A 17,932-nucleotide genomic window follows, 5' to 3' on the forward strand; every position below is an offset into this window, starting at 1 on the left:
AATAAAATAGTAGTCCATAGACTATGCTATAACATGTAGGAGTTTCTTTAACTATAATATAAAAGTAGTAGGTAAATCGTTATGACAATTTCATCAGTGAATGTTGATGGATATTTTACCCTATTTTCAATGTATATTCATAAATTGAACAATGAATAAATAATTTTAGTGGAGTATAAATTCTGAACACAAAGAATCAACGGAGGATCATAAACAATGTTTATATCGCAATATGCAAGCCTTCCTCAACAGCATCATAAAATATTATGTCCCACTTACCGCGGCGGAATATATTTGAGGGGTTGGGAACGTATAAAATATAAAGAAATAATTGTAATGGTGTACAAACCATACAAAAAATATTGTGATAAAAACTGAAATAAATTAACAGTAAAATGTATAGATTTTTTAATAATAAAAGCAACTCAAATGCGTAATAATGATAACATAAATGTTGTACACTGAATTATGTTAAAGTAACGTAAAACCAAGAAATGAAACGCGATAGTAACATAGGGTACATAAGTGGTCTCAATCATTCTACCTTCATATTTTTATTTTCAGTATCCTATTGTAGGAGTTCAGCCTGTTTTATATTATTACGATTAAGATAAATTACCTGGTTCAAAACTGATATTGGATAAAAACGTTTACATCAACAACTCTGTAGGAAAGATAAAAAAAAAAAAAACAGGTAGGTGTCTAAAAAAAACAGCTATATAGTTATTAATGTACTTTAAAACTTATTGACAAACTAATGGAAAAAAAATTACTTACCACTTTACATACCTATGTTACACCATCATTAAAAATTAATTTTCATAGTTGATAAAAAATATTTAAATTGTCAAATTGTAGCTGACTCGGTTATCGTATTGGCCAGTCAGGCCAGATACCACTGGCCAATTGCAATATTTTATAACCTCAGTCAACACTAGCTTGTCCATTGACTTATGCTGTAACATCACCTCGCTGACCACACACCACGTGGTGGTATGTTAATGGGCCTAAATATTCATAACACTTAACGAACAAATTTTCCCCATGCTTAATTAATAAAATAAAACTGTTACACACTTCATGTAATGTACTAGGTTCGTTTGTAAGCTGAAATAGGTGCAAATTTGTAAACAGCTTTTATTTTACAATTGATTTGCTTTTGTTAATTTATCACACAGGAAACTGTATAAACATTTGGTATATATTTTATAGTAAATTATGACTACATACATGATCACAAAACTATGTAAAAAGTGTTTAAAATAAATTTGAGCTTTGAGATTGCTGTATCGTACAGCTATATTCAAGTTAGACGAATGAAAATATTTTCTTAGGGCCAGATTCATTTAGTTAACATGGGTATTATTTAGAGGACTAAATACCGCTCGAACTAAAAATAATGAAACTTTAATTTAATTAGCCCATTTAAACGCCACAATAAAATATGAAATACTGCAACAAGTGATAAAAGGTATAATTAAACTCCCTAAGAATTTAATGAACGCTCGCTTTAATAGGTCCTAAAACCCGTTTACATTAATAATCAAACGCAGCGGCCAACGCTAGCCTGGCGATGCCGCTCCTGCATGCTGTAAATGATGCAATATAGTTGCTGCTATCACTTTGCCTCGAGCGCCTTAAAGTAGTTCCCCATATTGTGGGTGTATGTTTTAACTACCTTTAAAATTTTTTATAAATTATTGTCAAATGAAAAAGTGACATTTTGAATCAGGTAATGTGGGTGAGACATTACGATTAAGTTATATGGTAGAAAACAAATCTCATGTCGTCTTTCATCAAAGCAGTTATAAAATTTCAACGAACAAGTTTGACTCTTGAAATCTTGAAACGGAAAAAAATCAAGTCTCGGATTCAGGGTTGCTTACTCATTTTCTGATTAGTCGTATCATCGCATATAAAATGGGTAAACTGCTGTAAAATTAAGAGCAAACGTATTTCGAAAATAAAAGCTAAATGATATAGTATATGCAATAATTAGGCGAATTGACCTTAATTAGTTACCAACCCTTTATCTGAGCTAATGAATCAATTGATCTATTGTCTCCAAGACTTTACCTAAGAGAAGCCGTTCTTGTAAATTACTGCTTGTATTGACAGTCTGAATAGTTGGTACTCATTCCATTTTTTGTGGTTAGGTCATTTCCATGCACACGTAATCCGCAAATTTGTACCAACAACTTTCTAATTGTGCTATGGATGGTTTTAAGCGATTTAATACTATGCACACATAATATCAGGTTCAAGTAGATGTTGTAAAATAGCATGGTTGATGTTCAAAATATTTATTGACATATGTAAAAGATAAAAACATGTTCATAAAGGACATGAAGACAACTTTCAAACAAACAGTTACTTAAGGTCAGCACAATCATTGGTCAGTAAGTAGAAGACATTAGTTTACATATGAACAAGGTAGAAGATGCATTTTGAGTTGGTAGTTATTAGTCTTGATAATTTTATTTTAGTTTTACCAATAAAAAACAGCTTGACGACTCTGCTGATATCATACTATGATATACTAAAAACTAACATTACTGATTTAAAACTCATCTTCATAAGTTATGCTTAAAACTATTGCATTACGTGTGAACCGTTTTAAAATCAATTGTTATATCTAAAACATCAAATATAGGTTACATATAATTTAAGAAAGCTGAACTGTGGTAAACAATATAAAAATAATAGTAAAAAATTGTTCCCACTCAATACATCTTCCACTTTCATCGCACTTTTGTAGGGACTTTACACATACTTACAGATAATAGCTACACTTATATTGTCATATCACTTTTATGTACACGGGATTAGCATAGATTTAGCACACACGTTTATAGAGTAGTTCAAAAATATATAAACACCGTACGATACATTTATAAAATCTAAATATCCACGTTTCAATGATCATTAAACAAACCTTTATCAGTGACACATCAGTAACAATAATAAAATATCAGTATCTGATGATGGATGGTTAAAAAAGTAATTAAATAAAAGTTATCTCTAGGAATAGTAACATTTCAATTCCTTGCACAAAATCACAATTCGGTTCTATTCTATGGTCCCAAAGTCACTAGTAATATTGGAGAAAATTTCTGAATGTTAAGTTGTTTATCTGGTGAAATGGAAGCAACATTAGGATTGTCCTTACCTTAGCAAAACTAGCTCATATATGCTTCTATGTATATAATATCTAATAATGGTAAAGTTGAAAACCGCCCTGGAAGTATAATAATCGGTGATTTTAATCTCCAAGGATTTTTATAAAGTAGATGCAACTAATACGCACATAGTTTTAATCCAATGTGCAGATTCATATTTTTAAGGGAATAATATGTTTAAAAATATCGAAACGTATTTAGGTTAAACAGCAAGTTTTTAAGAAAACGCTGGTATAATATAAACTATAGTATTGAAAAATTAATATAAAATAGTTTTGGAGAGTAAGGACACGTTAGTATGTGAGAACGTTACAAAAATAAGAAATTTATCGACAAATAATTTAATGAAAAAATACAAGTTGATACAAATTTACTACATTTACAATAAAATCGTAAACAATTATATGATTCCTATTCTACTGACGAAATATACAGATTGCATATCTATACATAGTTGTATGTATACTGTACACATAACATTTATTGTGGTATATGTAACAACACAATTACATCAATTTAAGTTATAAACGATATATATTTTTTTCGTGTATTTCATATATCTTTTTCGTTCTTAAGGCACAGAATGACATGTCAATTTATTTAGTTTTAATATGAGATATATTATAAAATAACTTTTTCTGCTTTATACTAACTGTATAGATTTTTATCGCAGTTATTCAATTTAGAGCACACAAAAAATAATAAAATAGTATTTAATTGCAGGCAATATGTTTAGAGTCAATTTAAAAAATCCAGCAACACAAAAAAAAACCTTTAAAGCTTTTATTTAAACATGTACAATTGTACATGTATTAAAATTCTAAATCCAAAATTTTAAACGTCAATTTAAACTGTTTGGTTTATAAAAAATCCACCTCAATAAACGTGTGCATAATCAACAAAATGTAGACAACGTTACATTAAAAGAGTCTCAATCCATCCCGTAACGAGTCCTTGTGGAATTTTACTAAAATGTTTCTTGAAATAAGCTATCTATATCATGCAGACTTCAAGATAATAATCGTAAGTATAGCTTCACATTTTGTATTTTCTCGAGTAATACTAATTGACCCTGTTGGTAGTAGGGTTTGCATCTTTTTATTGCGACTCCTCTAACGAAGGGTTAAAAGTATTATTGCTCAAAATATATTTTAGGCAGTCAGTTTAGCTCATTCGATAGCAAATAAACGGTAAACACGTTCCTTATCTAAGATTATCTAGGGTCTTGATTTTAACATTTGTACATATAAACATTAACAAATGTTCTGAATTAAAGTAGGATTATTGGAAAGGATATTGATTTATGGAACCTGAGTAGTAAGCTATATACATGGATCGACATTCAATACAACCCGTTTTTCCCATTTTAAACGTTAAACACTTTTAAGAGTTTTACATATTTTTACAAAATTACATGATTTGGGTGCTGTAACCTTTATGTGTAGGAAAAGTGTAAGAAAGCTATAAAAATGAAATAGGTAATTCTTAATCAAGACCCCAAGCAGTTACAAACGATATAAAATTAACACCTAGGTCAGATACAATAATAACCTTACTTTATATGAAATATCATACTCTACTAAGATTGCCACCGGTGTCAATAATAATCAATGAGGTCGCTTCATATTTATGTATTTAAAAAAAGCTTTAGTCAATTCATACTATTTAATATTGTTGGCGTGTTCATAATAGTACAAGGTTATTTTATCAAGAAGTGCTTGTGTGTCATTGAATCGCATATACACTACTATGATTCGTCCGTTGTCCCTGGTCAACAAAAGTAATATAATGTACATTTAGTTAGCGATTGTTTACATATTACAGATCGGTTAGAGATGTAATTTTCTAAAAAAAACATTACATTTCTCTTCGTCACTGCTTGAGAAAAAAAATTGTAAAAAATACGTTGTATGAAATGTAACAAAAACAAGTAGTTTGGTCAATTCCTGAGACACAATTTAATTTTTGAGAAACCGTACCTCAAAAACAAAGAGTGAGTGTTTTTTTGAGATTGCTACGATTCCTAAATAACTTCTTGATCAGCATCGTACGGGTTATAAAATTACCTGAAAGTACAAAAATATGTCATATAAAACTTGTAATAAATATATTTCGACACATATTGGGTGTAATGATGGTTAGAGTGTCCAATCGAAATCGATCACCACTCACCATCTTTCATATGTATTTACCGTCTTGTGAGTAAACAGTATATGTGTAAATATATTTATTACTAGAGTTATTTTTACGTATTTTAAGAGAGTTTTAAAATTATATACTTTTTCATTCAAGTGATAATTATCAGAAACTTTAGCATTGGCAATTTATCTAGGTGCTTAGATATTTTAGAATTTCTATTATTCTTGCACGGCTTAACCATTAAAGTAAACTAACTTAGAGCGAAACAAACTAGTACAAATGACTTCTTATGGCATTATTATTATTATGGGCATTTTAAATCACGATCAGCAAAACAAAAGTCATCATAACTTTTTAAGATCTGATTCTAGATTTAAAAATTTTGCAAAAGACATTTTGCAACAATCGTGATAGAAAACAAATAACCCTTTTGAAATTTAGCACAATTTTTTGTTGAAAACTTGCACCGATGGCAATATGTGTAACCAGTTCACAGGACGTGGAGGTTTTCACAGTTTTTAAACTTGGAGTCTTCTTTACCGAAGATCCAGGTGAACATTTGCCTAGCCTTCATGCTGGCTCTGACAACTCCCCGGCTCTTGTACCAATGACTCCCCGACTCCTTGTCGGCGTTCGCCCTCTTCATCCGGATCTGGTTGAGGATTCCCACGAGGAGTTCGTCTACGTTGTGGTTGATGCCTACGGAGATCTCGATGAACTTGGCTCGGTAGGTGCACGCAAGGCATTTGCCGTCTGAAAACCATAAATTAATTTAAGAGATAAAAAGGTAAACACAATAAAGATGGTGAATACAGAATGTATTCCAAGGTAAGTTAAGAATGTTTTCCGAAATTATACTCCAAAAATATATATCGATTTGATAAATGGTTTTTCGTGTGGTATAGCTTACAAGTTTTTTTTACCAATAACGTTTGGAATAATCGAACGTAAGGACAAACATATACTGATCTTTTCCTTTAAAGACCAGGTTGAAATAAAATACCTAGAATCCTGTTTAGGGCAAAACTAATTTCGATTGGGTTAGATTGAGACCGAGGCATAATCTAAAACTTAGGTTGTGTATTGTTACATTTAAATTATACAGTGGTATTGAGTTGACAGAAAAGGTCCAAATCTGCTTTGAATTATTCTTTTATGGAATAATCATTGAGTTGATAAAAAGTAACGATTTGCGATATAATTTTATACAACACGTCCGAGCTCAGGTCTGCTGTTTTATTTGGTATGACATCACAGTGAAAAAGCTTTAAAGTTATATATGTAAATCAATAATTATAATTGTTTTGACTGAGAATATATTGTATTACGAACGGCATTAATTCATTTCAAACTACAGGTATATCAGTCGAGTAAATATTTGAGCTCAACTACTTTATATTAATATGTTATGTAATAAATGACAAGGATTGGATACCTTATTCAGATATTACAATAATTATTTTCAATACATCAAACATAGAATATAATAAAATTCTAATCTATAAGTAGAGATAATAGATGTTCATTTTCTGAGTGTCATTGATATAATACTGTTAGTGATACATAAGTTAGTTTCGATGCTTCAGTTGAACGTAACATCGGAATGCTTGGTGTCTCTTGCTCTGGTGGTATATAATGGTGTACAATAGCTCTGTTGAAAGCAATGAACATACCTCTGCCAATGATTAACGATTTGCAACACAATCACTCAAACTTGCTCACTCAATCTTTATGAATCTACAATGCTAAAGTTTAGTTGGTAAACTAGTTATATAATTTGTAAAATTTTAACTTAGTGAAAACTTGATCACACAAGTTACTAACATAGCTAAATTAGCAGTGCCTTACACAAAATGTTATATTTTAAGATAAAACAACACAATTTAAAGGGGTTTTATGTCATAATAAAACGTTTCAATTATTGACGAGGAATAGTATTATAAATATAGAACTCCAATAACTACAACTGAAGGTTCTCGTCTATTATGCAATTCTGTTATGTAAAAATGATTAAACTGAGTTAATGTGGTTTTTGCATAATACAACTAATTTACATTCAAAATACCATGCTATAAAGTTTGATTCAGTTGGCATGGATATTGTCAGCCTTTGGCAGGTGTCGGGACAAGCCTACTGATGATTAATTTTCCCATTACCTTGAAACCTGATGTTTATTATTTTGTAGTTAATTTTACTACACAGAGTGTCTCACCTAAAGTGAACCAATCAAACTTTTTATTAAGATAAATAGAGTTAAAAGAGTTAATAGAGTTAATAGACTAGATATGGGGCACTGCCCTATATTTTTAAGATGTTTTTTTATGGTTTCGAATTTTAGAATTATGTTCACCATTTTCCAATATGGCCGACTACTTTGTACTTTGTTATTTGTTATATAACGTTCTGTATTTTATGACTGTGTTCTAATGTCAATGAGATTTAAAAAAGTTTTTATTCTTGATATTCTTTGTTTCTATCGCTACACATTTAGGAGTTACAGCGTGTTACATCTAAGAAAAAAAGGGCTTGTGGTGTAAGTTTTGTATCCTGTAGCTCATAAACGAGCATGTTTCGAGAAAAAATTAAAAGAATTAACAAGTCTTAAAATTGCATCTACGTTCTAAAAAGACCATTAAATACTGAGTGTTCCAGTACTAAAGTTAGCTGCTATTTTGAAACAATGAAATAAATATTCAAAATGTATTTTTCAGATTTTTTTAAAAATTTTGAATATTTTGATTGAATCAAAATATATACTATCTATTTGTAAATATTAACTAAATAAAATACAATTATTTAGATTAGCTTTATATCACGACCCAGATTCAAGTGAGTACACAGAATATCCAAAGTATTTACCTTGAGCGTTTACAGCCCTGCTCCTGACCAGATCTACTTTGTTGGCCACCAGGATGGCGGGTCTGGCCCTGAGCAGGTCGTAGTCCTGCAGTCGGCCGAGCTCGTCCTCTGCTCGTTGGAAACTAGCCTTATCTATCACTGAGTACATCACTATGTAGGCGTCTGCCGGCGGAGAACTACGATCCACTTCCCCCTAGAGACAAATGTAATATAACGGTTAGGAAAATGCCACAGTAATGCTGTCATAAAATACAATAAAAGACTTATAAGTAAGTTTTGATGTTTACACAAGACGACTTTCTGTGGTACCTAGGGGGTTAATATACCTGGTTGAATAATAATTAAATAATATTTTATTCACTATACAGCTTTCATAAGACGATATTCATTTAATTTATGCTAAAAAGATGTTCTTACGTTTCAAGTATTTGACCTCACAATTAAGGTTAGTCACTAGCATTTTAGTAACATAACATCGTAACTGACTTGTATTTTGCACCACCGAAATTTTTAACAGAGGAGAAATTTAAGATCAATAAACTGGCGGCATTTTATTGAGTTGAGGAATTTTAAATTGTAAAATTTCGAAACTAGATTTAGATATGAAAATGAAGGTATCATTGATTAATGTGGTTTTATATGAAAATACACGATATAAAATATTCTGTTTCATATCATTATCAGGAGGACCCCCAAGAAGAATGATTTCTTCTGATAATTTACATAGCACTATTAAAGGAAGGGGGCTATTTCAAGGAAACTATTTGTTTGTCAAACCGATGTAAGCTTTTAAATTTAATCAAAACAAAAGCCGTTGTGCTTCTTCCTTAGTAGCAGAGAACCTACTAGTTCTATCTATGCTACTACCCATAACGCCAGTAGTAATTGGACGTAGAGATAAGCTATGTAGGCTAACAGCTTAATAAGGCCAATATAAATTCACTTAGACTGCAGGTTAGCATTTACCATATGAAACGGCACTACACTGTCTTACTTACCTCACAAGGGAGAAACGTGGCTTTAACTAACTTTTTCGAATTTGCTTGATAAAGGAAATATGCCTTGTTTATAGAACATTATGATTATGTTGATAAATATTTGTTGCGATTATGTACGAGTCATCAATAGAAAAGATTAAGTTTAACGATATTTAATCCATCCTAATTTGATGCTTGGGGGAAAAATGTCACTGTCTCATAGTACTGGAGTGATTTGTAATTGTTTCGTTTTCATGAACAAAGTCAAGGCAAATTGGTTTCAAGTGCCTCTCAGAAACAGATACAACAGGACCTAGAATTGATATGTATACCACATGTGGGTCACTAAACAAGTTTTGCTAAAACATTTTGATACAAACATAATCACTAGAACTCAAAATAAAGGAATCAGGAAACTACATATTCTGAAAACCCAAACGGGAATTCAATTGTGACAGACTGGTCACTTAATTTAATTTCAAATAGAAATATCAAATTTTTAATAAACTGGATAAATTTTCAAAAAAATATAATCTAATCAGAAAGTTTAACAATACTGTTTATTTAAATATATTTATTAAAATAAACCGTAACATTATTATTTCAACGAAATTGACCCTGTCAGCGTTTAGGGCGAATAAACAATTATTGCAGTATTTTTTATGTATTGTTGAGACTAAAGAAGCAATAGTTCAGATCAGTAGCTTGGATAAATACATGGCTCGCTGGTTCTATATTTCTACTTTTAGCCAGTGAGTTCAAAATGTATGTGAAAGTGTAGTATACAGTTTATTATGTAGAGGGATAGATTTTATTTATAAAAAATTAGCAATGCCATTTTAACTTTCGTGTTTATAAACCCTAAAAGTGGGGTTTTAAATATAAAAAAAGGTACACGGACTTAATTTAGGTTTGGAACTGCTTTGAATAGTAAAAATACAATTTATTCCAAATTAAATTCTTTTTACCAAGCACCAATCAATTTTTCTTTTATTTTCAGGAAAAAATTGCGATTGTATAATCATGTATTTCCTGAAGATAACAAGTTTAGGAGAACTTATACATATTTAACTTAGCCTTACAGTTCACCACCCTAATAAGTAAAATTCAATGTCTTTTGAAAACAGGAAACACAGATTACAGGACTTCAACACTTAGCTGGTTAAATCGTCTTGGATATCACAGTTTAGACCGTAAATGAAACTGACGCCGCTTTTAATAGAAGACCTTGACGCAGAACTTCCAGGTGTATTTTCAGGGGTTGTAAACAATTTTGAATAGCCTCTCACGATGTTTCAGAAACTGATTTAGGTGAGTGACTGTTAGTGTCTTACAAAGTAATACAAGATATGTGTTTTTCAGGCTTCGGGCACAATGATTCGTACAAATAATTTATAATTTTAAACTGATTGGATTATCCATAACATCGATTAAAAATAAACGATTAAGCTATACAAAACCTGATTACTCATTCACAAAAATGCAGCCTATATCTTGAAATAAATTTATCAGTGACTATTAATATTGACTTTTTTCATATGCTATGGTATAAGGGTATTTTGTTACTGGATCCTCTAAAACATCTAAAGTAGATATTAAAAATTGTAGCGCGTTATATGGAGCTTAATGGGATAATGCAACTGCGTAAGGTCAAACAAAGTTGGTGTCGAGAGAAACAATGTTTTAATCGATTTAATTATTCTAAAGTTAATTTTGATGTAGTTATTTGTTTAAATACAATAAACAAGATGCATGGACTTAATGTTTATTTTGAGGAAATGGTCTGATTTGAATGACTTTGTGCGATTCCGAATTGAACACTAAGACTTGGTCCAGAACTATGTTTGATTCAGAGCAACAGGTTAGGTTTGCAAGTAGTTTAGTTACCTTTTCATTTCCAACATTGATAAACTTCAGTTCGGACTCCTCTCCGTTCAGCATTATACATACAGACTCTTCTTGCGTACCGTCTGCTGCAGAGTCATCTGGAAACACATTACAGTCTTTAAAATACGAACATGCATCATATATTGGGAAAAATGTGTTGAAAGATGTGATACAAGGAAGCTGTGGCAGAAACTGCCAAGTATGATTAGTTTCTCCAAGAAAAATACGTCAATAATAGATGAAGGAAGTTGAAAACCCGGTCAACGTCAGGCAGGTCGCTGTACGATTAATCATGGATTTATCTTTTGGCCCAGCCGTGAGTGTCTAACTGTGAGGTTTTAGACACTAAAGTATCCAGTGATTCAAGTGGCTGAGCTTAGCTCAGGGATCAAAACTTAAGCATCCTTTCACCTAGTTTAGTAATTCAAAATGTTTTAAACATTCCTGACAGTCTGACTGATACTTTTATTTCAATCAGTTAAAACAAATAACATAGATTATATTGAAACTAATTGATTCATTTATACAATTACAACGATACAGACGTCATATCACTCCTCTCCACATTCATTTTACTCAAATATTCATATATATTGGCGAAATAAATAATAATATATTCATATAAATCTGTGTGGATAGTTCTTAGGCAATAGATATATTTCTTTGTGTTTTGCACAGTTCACAGCAAAGGCCAGAGTTTCTCTAAAGTAGTAAAGAAAATGCTTTCTGCTCGAGCAGTTAATCGCACGATATTAGGCCTAAAAAGCTATTATTTTTAATCTCCCTGAAGACGGTAATCCAATTTTAATCCAAGCTTTTTTTGACATGAGGAATAACGTGACAAGGTTTGTTCATATGGTTGCAAGACACCCTGTATAACAATTACAGCATTGAAGGGAATCCAAAAATAATTGTTTATGTTTGAAGATTCATGTCTAGCTGTAAATACTATTCCTAAAATGTTTTAAAATGTTAATTAAGTAAAACGTTAAATAATCAATAGAATTATACATTCCAATCTCATGTTAAAGTCGTAGCTAGTTTATAATAACATTAACGCAGGCGAATACAAACCGACATTGTGTGTTGAACGTAATTAATCATTTATGTGGAATACGACAACTTTTAAAACAAATAAAGCAAGAAAAACTTATCGTTAACTTTTGTATCTTTCATGATGCATGAAACATCATGGTACTAAAAATTAAAGAAACAATCGAATTTTAAACTGTAACACAATCCGGGATTGGTTTATGTTCTTCTTCAATGAAAAATGACTGCAGCTGACCGATAAAGATGGAGTGTCCACTTGTTTCCAACTTAATTTTAGCACGTGAGTATCAATGTATATATAACCTCTCGTCCTATCATAGGCGTTGATACACTCCGACGTCATGAACTGGCTGACCAGCGCAGTCTTGCCGACTCCCGGAGCCCCCAGCATGGCCAGCCGGTAGGTGATGACCTCAGGAGAGGGTGCGGGGGAGAGGGAGCTCGGAGGTTGCTCGGGGTTGGGGCTGGAAGGAAGTAGACTGTTGCTGCGAGAACGACGTCTCCTGAACGAGTCTCCTCTGTTTACAACACCTGTGGGGAAAAGTAATGTAAGTATTTGAACTAACATTGCTGGATGCGACCAAGTAAAACATAGATCGAGTCATAAATTAAATATACCTTCTTAAAGTTTTATCATCTTTATTCACCTAAAAATGAATCGTGTTAATTGTGTCATTGGTGTGTTGTTCATAGCATTCATCCACTGTCAATGTTACACCTTATATTATTAGTTTTTCGCATCTTTTCTATTTTCTTCTTATTTTATACTATATAATAACAAGATCGTAAAGCATAGATTTATCCCTACAACGTCAGTGAATTCAAAAGACTTTTTTTTAGATGATGGAGTAAAAGAAGGCTGAGAGAAACATTAAACTAGATTTTCTACTTCACGAAACCCAAATTAATTGAGAAAGGTAAGTATCATTGACAAAACTCAACAAATATTAACGTCTAGTCCAGTAAATAGATTTTAAAACTTTGATCTTAGTGAGATGAGCCAAACACTTGAGAACCTAAGAATATTTGAAATTCAGATTACATTTCCAGTACAGTACAGTGTACAGTATTTATAGTCTGTGTAATTGTGATGTAATATAATACGAGATATTACAAATTCAAGGTATTAATGGATATATTAGAACTAATTCAAGATTAAAACCTCGTAGAACATTGTACATTCTTTAACAATATAAATACAATATAAGATAAATAAAGACTTATTATTTCCTGTGAAATGATTTGTTTTGCGCTGTTATACTAATACCGTGACAAAGCCAGCAGAACGTCAAACACAACTTCACTGACTGGTAGTTTGATTGATTAAATTTGGTTTATAAACCACAACTTCGATGGAAACTATTCCACAATGAGTGATCGAAAGTAGGTAAATTAGTTGAACCCAAAGGTATTTTACATAGTAACTGTATTGTAAAATATCCCTATAGTGATTAAGTAAATAGTAGTGAAAAGTAAGTAAATAAGACAATCACAGAAATTCTATTATTCAGCCAAATTTACAATTTGAACATTACTCTTGATTTTGATTGAGTAATATTCACAAAAGTGTGGAGATTACATATTTAAAAATCTAGTAAGTTATGATTATTACTACGTATCAAGAATTAAAAGTAATCCCTTATAAACTGTTCAGTCAAAGACGATTCTTTGGCATGTTTAAGCCTGGCATACATTCTGATGTTCACAGTTTAGTTCTTACTAGTTTTAAAATTAATAAAACTAATTAGAATGGTTAGTTAAATGCTGCTTGACCTTTGGCCTTAGTAAACCAGCTAAGTGACATTAGCACACTCAAGCTTAACGGTTGATAAAAATACTTTAGTTTTGACGTTAGGACAGAAAGTGACCTTGCAGGATCCATCAATACAAACTGTCGAAGACAAAAGGCAGTATCATTATTACGTTTAGCCTGATTTTGAATACCGTTTTTACTACTATTGTCTTGTTTTGTGTAACCAAAACATTATAAAAGCAGTGTTTGGCTCTCGTGTCAATATTTTATGTCTTAGTCATAAATATTATCTCTTTGTATTTATGAGTGCTATAAGTGTTGTTGTAAATATTTATACAATTTTTGAACATAATGTACACAGGACAAAAAAGTATTTTGGATTCAAAGTTTAAACAAAACTCAGCTTTCCCTTGTTTTAGATGGTCGTGTCATATTCATGGGACGATAATTATAGAAAACGTATAATTCTATCATTTTGCTCTCAAACAATAATTATTAAAGTTGCCGTTCTTAACATAGATGCATGGTTACATAAAAAATCTTCTTTTAATTGTTTCACTTTAAAAGGTATAGCACATTTCCAGGTATGTTTAGGCTTGTTTTATACCTATCCAGAGTCTTACTATTTCGTTTACAGCAGCATATGTTGGTTTAGAGCGGTTGGCTTAAAATCACTTAAGCTATTCGAAAGATTTGCAACTTTCAAAAGATGCAAAAAGTTTAAATGAACTAGTTCAAACAATGTCTAACAAATCGAAATCGGTAAAATGCAATTTTTGATTTTGATTATATGAGTCTCATTGCCTAACATTATAGCCTAAGATACAAATTATCTATTTGAAGCACACTCTGAAAGAGGTAAAATATTAACCGAGCCAAACGTTTCCGATGAATTCCAACTGAAAGTGTCTGTCAGATGATATGAACGTTGTTAAAATGGATGAGTAGAGAGGCGCTTTGAAAAGGTCAGCGTAAAACCCAGTTCATTGAACTAAATTATGTTGAAAAATATAGATAGTTTTACTACACTGCATATGGACTTCATGCGTATTAGTAAAATATAAACAATAACATTTGTTTGACTCGTGTTAAATTAGATGAACAATTACAGTTAGAAAACTGATTTGAATCTAGCAAAATGTAATAAATACATTTGAACCTTTTTTTTGTTCTCTTTAACAAAGTTAATAGTTGATCTCTGCCTGATAAACGCGATCTTCTTCACTAAAAGGTTTTCAAACATTGCTGGAACCGTTCCTCCTCTCTTCTGGTCAGTGGAATGCCAGTTTCGTAAGACGATATTGTCTGAATTGGCCCCCAAAACTAGGCACTTTCCTCCATACTGCCCCAATGTAAAATTCACACAGAACCAGATCGACTAACTCAGAATACAGCGTCCAAGAGGAGCTTGTGCTCTTATATCTCACCATCTCACCAGCCTGAGCTGTTACGGCCAAGGGGATTTTTGCTAATTGATATAACAGCTGTTCCTTACTAACCGGCAGCGGGGTTTCAAACCCCAGTTTTTCAACTGTACCCTCAACTCGTACCGGACGTGTGATGTAGTGGAGCACATAAAGCACGAAGCCACACAGAGAAATTAAACGGTGTGATGTAAAAAATGGACCAAACTATTGTGAAAAAATAGAAAGTAGAATTTTGAAGAGGAGTCACGAAAACCGACAAAGTATGTTCTCGCCCCTTTTAGTTACCTCTTACGACAATCAGTAAAGATTGAAATGGACAGCGGTCAATTCTAACCTGGATCGGCATAAGTCTAATTATCTTTGCAGTTAACAAGTTACAGCAAAGTACTTTTACAGTATACGTCCCATGGACAAGCCAAAGATGCTGAGATGTGGCTGGTCACGAATCAGCAATGTTCTCTTTATAGTATGTTGCTCAGCATGGCTCCTCTATTGTGCATTATTATTTAAAATAATAACCAATGATTGATCAAAATTAAATAAGTAAGAATGACACGCAGTGTAAAATTAGCCTATTTTTACAAAAAAAATTATTAGTTTGATTGGAATCAGAATTGAACTTGACTATTGAATAAATTTAGGAAGCTCAAAGTTACAGGTTTGAGGTAGATTTAAAACAAACGCAGTGCAGCATCAAATAAACACAGCTTTATCACTTTGGGCGATATAAATTGTGACTGATAATTCTATTCTGTTTGAAGGTCTACTCTTTTTCTGGCTTTGTGCTTTGAAGTAATAAAATGATGCTCTTTGAAGGTGTCTGATCAAATAGATTTACATCCTCAACACGTGCGCACTTTGCATATGTTGATTATTTTTACGAAGTTGCCAATGCAGTATAAAATAAGATGATTATTTTTACACGACTTTTGGTGTTTTAATTTTTTTAAATTAGATTTGTTAGATCTTTGCAAATTAACGCCCAGTAACGATAAAAATATATTTTATTGAAGCTGTTTTCAGTAACCTGGGGCGTCAAATCCATTTAAGGTCTACCTCATATTATACAACATGCCATGGAATAGCTAGGAAAAAAACAAGTGGGAGATGACTTTACGCTCAAAAAGATGACTTTTGTAAAATTGTAAAATCTGTAGCTTTTTTAGAAAATGTTTCATTTCGGTGGCGTAGGTGTGTTCACAAGTAACAGTGCACACGCTTATGGCAATCCTTTAGGGAGATGATAATCCCCATTTAGGGAGGGATTTACAGATAAATCGTTCCATTTGTAAGTTTGGCCCTAAAGAAAGGAGATAAGAAAATATTCTGTTAATGAAGAATTTATGTATTATTAAAGCAAGCGTTTCCAGACAGAATTATCTTAAAACTGCCTTTAGGATTCACGAGACTGACAATACGAATATTTTTTATGATATACATTTAGTCTACAATGAAGTGTACCTCATGTTTTATTGACACTATGCAGTAGCTAGTAAACCAGCTACCCTACTCAATTCTGTCTGTCTTCCTCAAATTTGATTGAGGTACAAAGGCAGCAATTCAATTGTTTGCCTTAGGTTTTATTGGTGTTCTATGCAGCAAACTGCGACAAAAACTCAATTTTGTCTACCTCATGTCTTATTGACACTCTGGAACTGCTGCAACGAATAAATATTTCTACCTTTTCTGTGATTGTCATTTGATACTGAAAACACTGCACCATCCTAATTCTATCAATCATCGAAGTTTACATTTGTTGGCTCTGTACTGGATATGGATTTAAAAAACCTGGATAGCGTAAACACATTACTATTATATGATTGGTAATACTAATGTTTTCTGCATGTTTTCATAACATAAATTGTATAAAATTATAATAAATGTCTTTTTTGCTTATTTTATTTCAACAATGAAGAATTTTCTTCCTTTTCAATCCTGAGAAAAGCCAGTAGTTTTATAATTTTTCAAAAATGGGACAGCAATCTGAGATTATTATGCCAATAGTAGATGGGTCTGGCCAGGGAAACAACTGTTTTAGTCAGTAACAAGACTCAATGCATCTTACTTCATTCTACAATGCGTCCTGGTAAAAAGTAATAATATGAACATGATGTACGTGTGAAGTTTTCTCAGAAAAAATTACAATTTGTAATATTGGTTCCAGTGTTTTGACATACATTTAGACATCTAGCGACAAAATTGTGGAACATGGAACTGGCATGTATTCCATCTTCGAGCTTGTACATGCATTTATAAACATAACGAATGCAAATTTTAAATCAGCCATAACTAACTACTGAAACAGAAGTTATAAAATTATAAGGTTTTGGTGTTATATTACGACTTTTAGCTCGTATATATTACTCGGGGTTCATTAATTAAGTGTATGTCTATTTGGTTTTGTTATGTATTTTCTTGACCGCTTGTGATTTAAATAAGTTTATGTATGAATATTGGTTTTGCTCAAAAGCAAGAGTCGTTCGGAATTTTTGAGCATAATTAATTAGAACACATGTATGAGCTTGTAGTTCCTCCTTTATTTCTCTACCGCCCCCCTCTCACCCCGTCTCACATCCCTTTCCATCAACATGTCTAACAGTCAGTTAAGGAAGTTAGACTTTGGAAAGTTTCTTCAGCGACATTCGACTTGCCTTTTTG

General features: G+C 31.9%; 1 protein-coding gene across 2 annotated transcripts in view; it reads right to left on the reverse strand.

Moving 5' to 3' along the window:
• Positions 1-2,287: 2,287 nt before the first annotated feature.
• The window catches only part of LOC129002191 (GTP-binding protein GEM-like), a 169,869-nt gene continuing 154,224 nt past the window's right edge, over positions 2,288-17,932 (reverse strand). For both annotated transcript variants that reach the window (XM_054429823.1, XM_054429824.1), the window contains exons 3-6: positions 12,398-12,625; positions 11,042-11,139; positions 8,178-8,370; positions 2,288-6,071 (exon numbers count right to left, since the gene is read on the reverse strand). In XM_054429823.1, coding sequence (XP_054285798.1) covers positions 5,809-6,071; positions 8,178-8,370; positions 11,042-11,139; positions 12,398-12,625 — 782 coding nt within the window. In that variant the 3' untranslated portion in view covers positions 2,288-5,808. The remainder of the gene's footprint in view (positions 6,072-8,177; positions 8,371-11,041; positions 11,140-12,397; positions 12,626-17,932) is intronic.

Source organism: Macrosteles quadrilineatus, unplaced genomic scaffold, assembly GCF_028750875.1.
Source record: "Macrosteles quadrilineatus isolate MER2022 unplaced genomic scaffold, UCM_ALF_1.0 Scaffold_9__3_contigs__length_116548681, whole genome shotgun sequence".
NCBI classification, from domain to species: Eukaryota; Metazoa; Arthropoda; class Insecta; order Hemiptera; family Cicadellidae; genus Macrosteles; species Macrosteles quadrilineatus.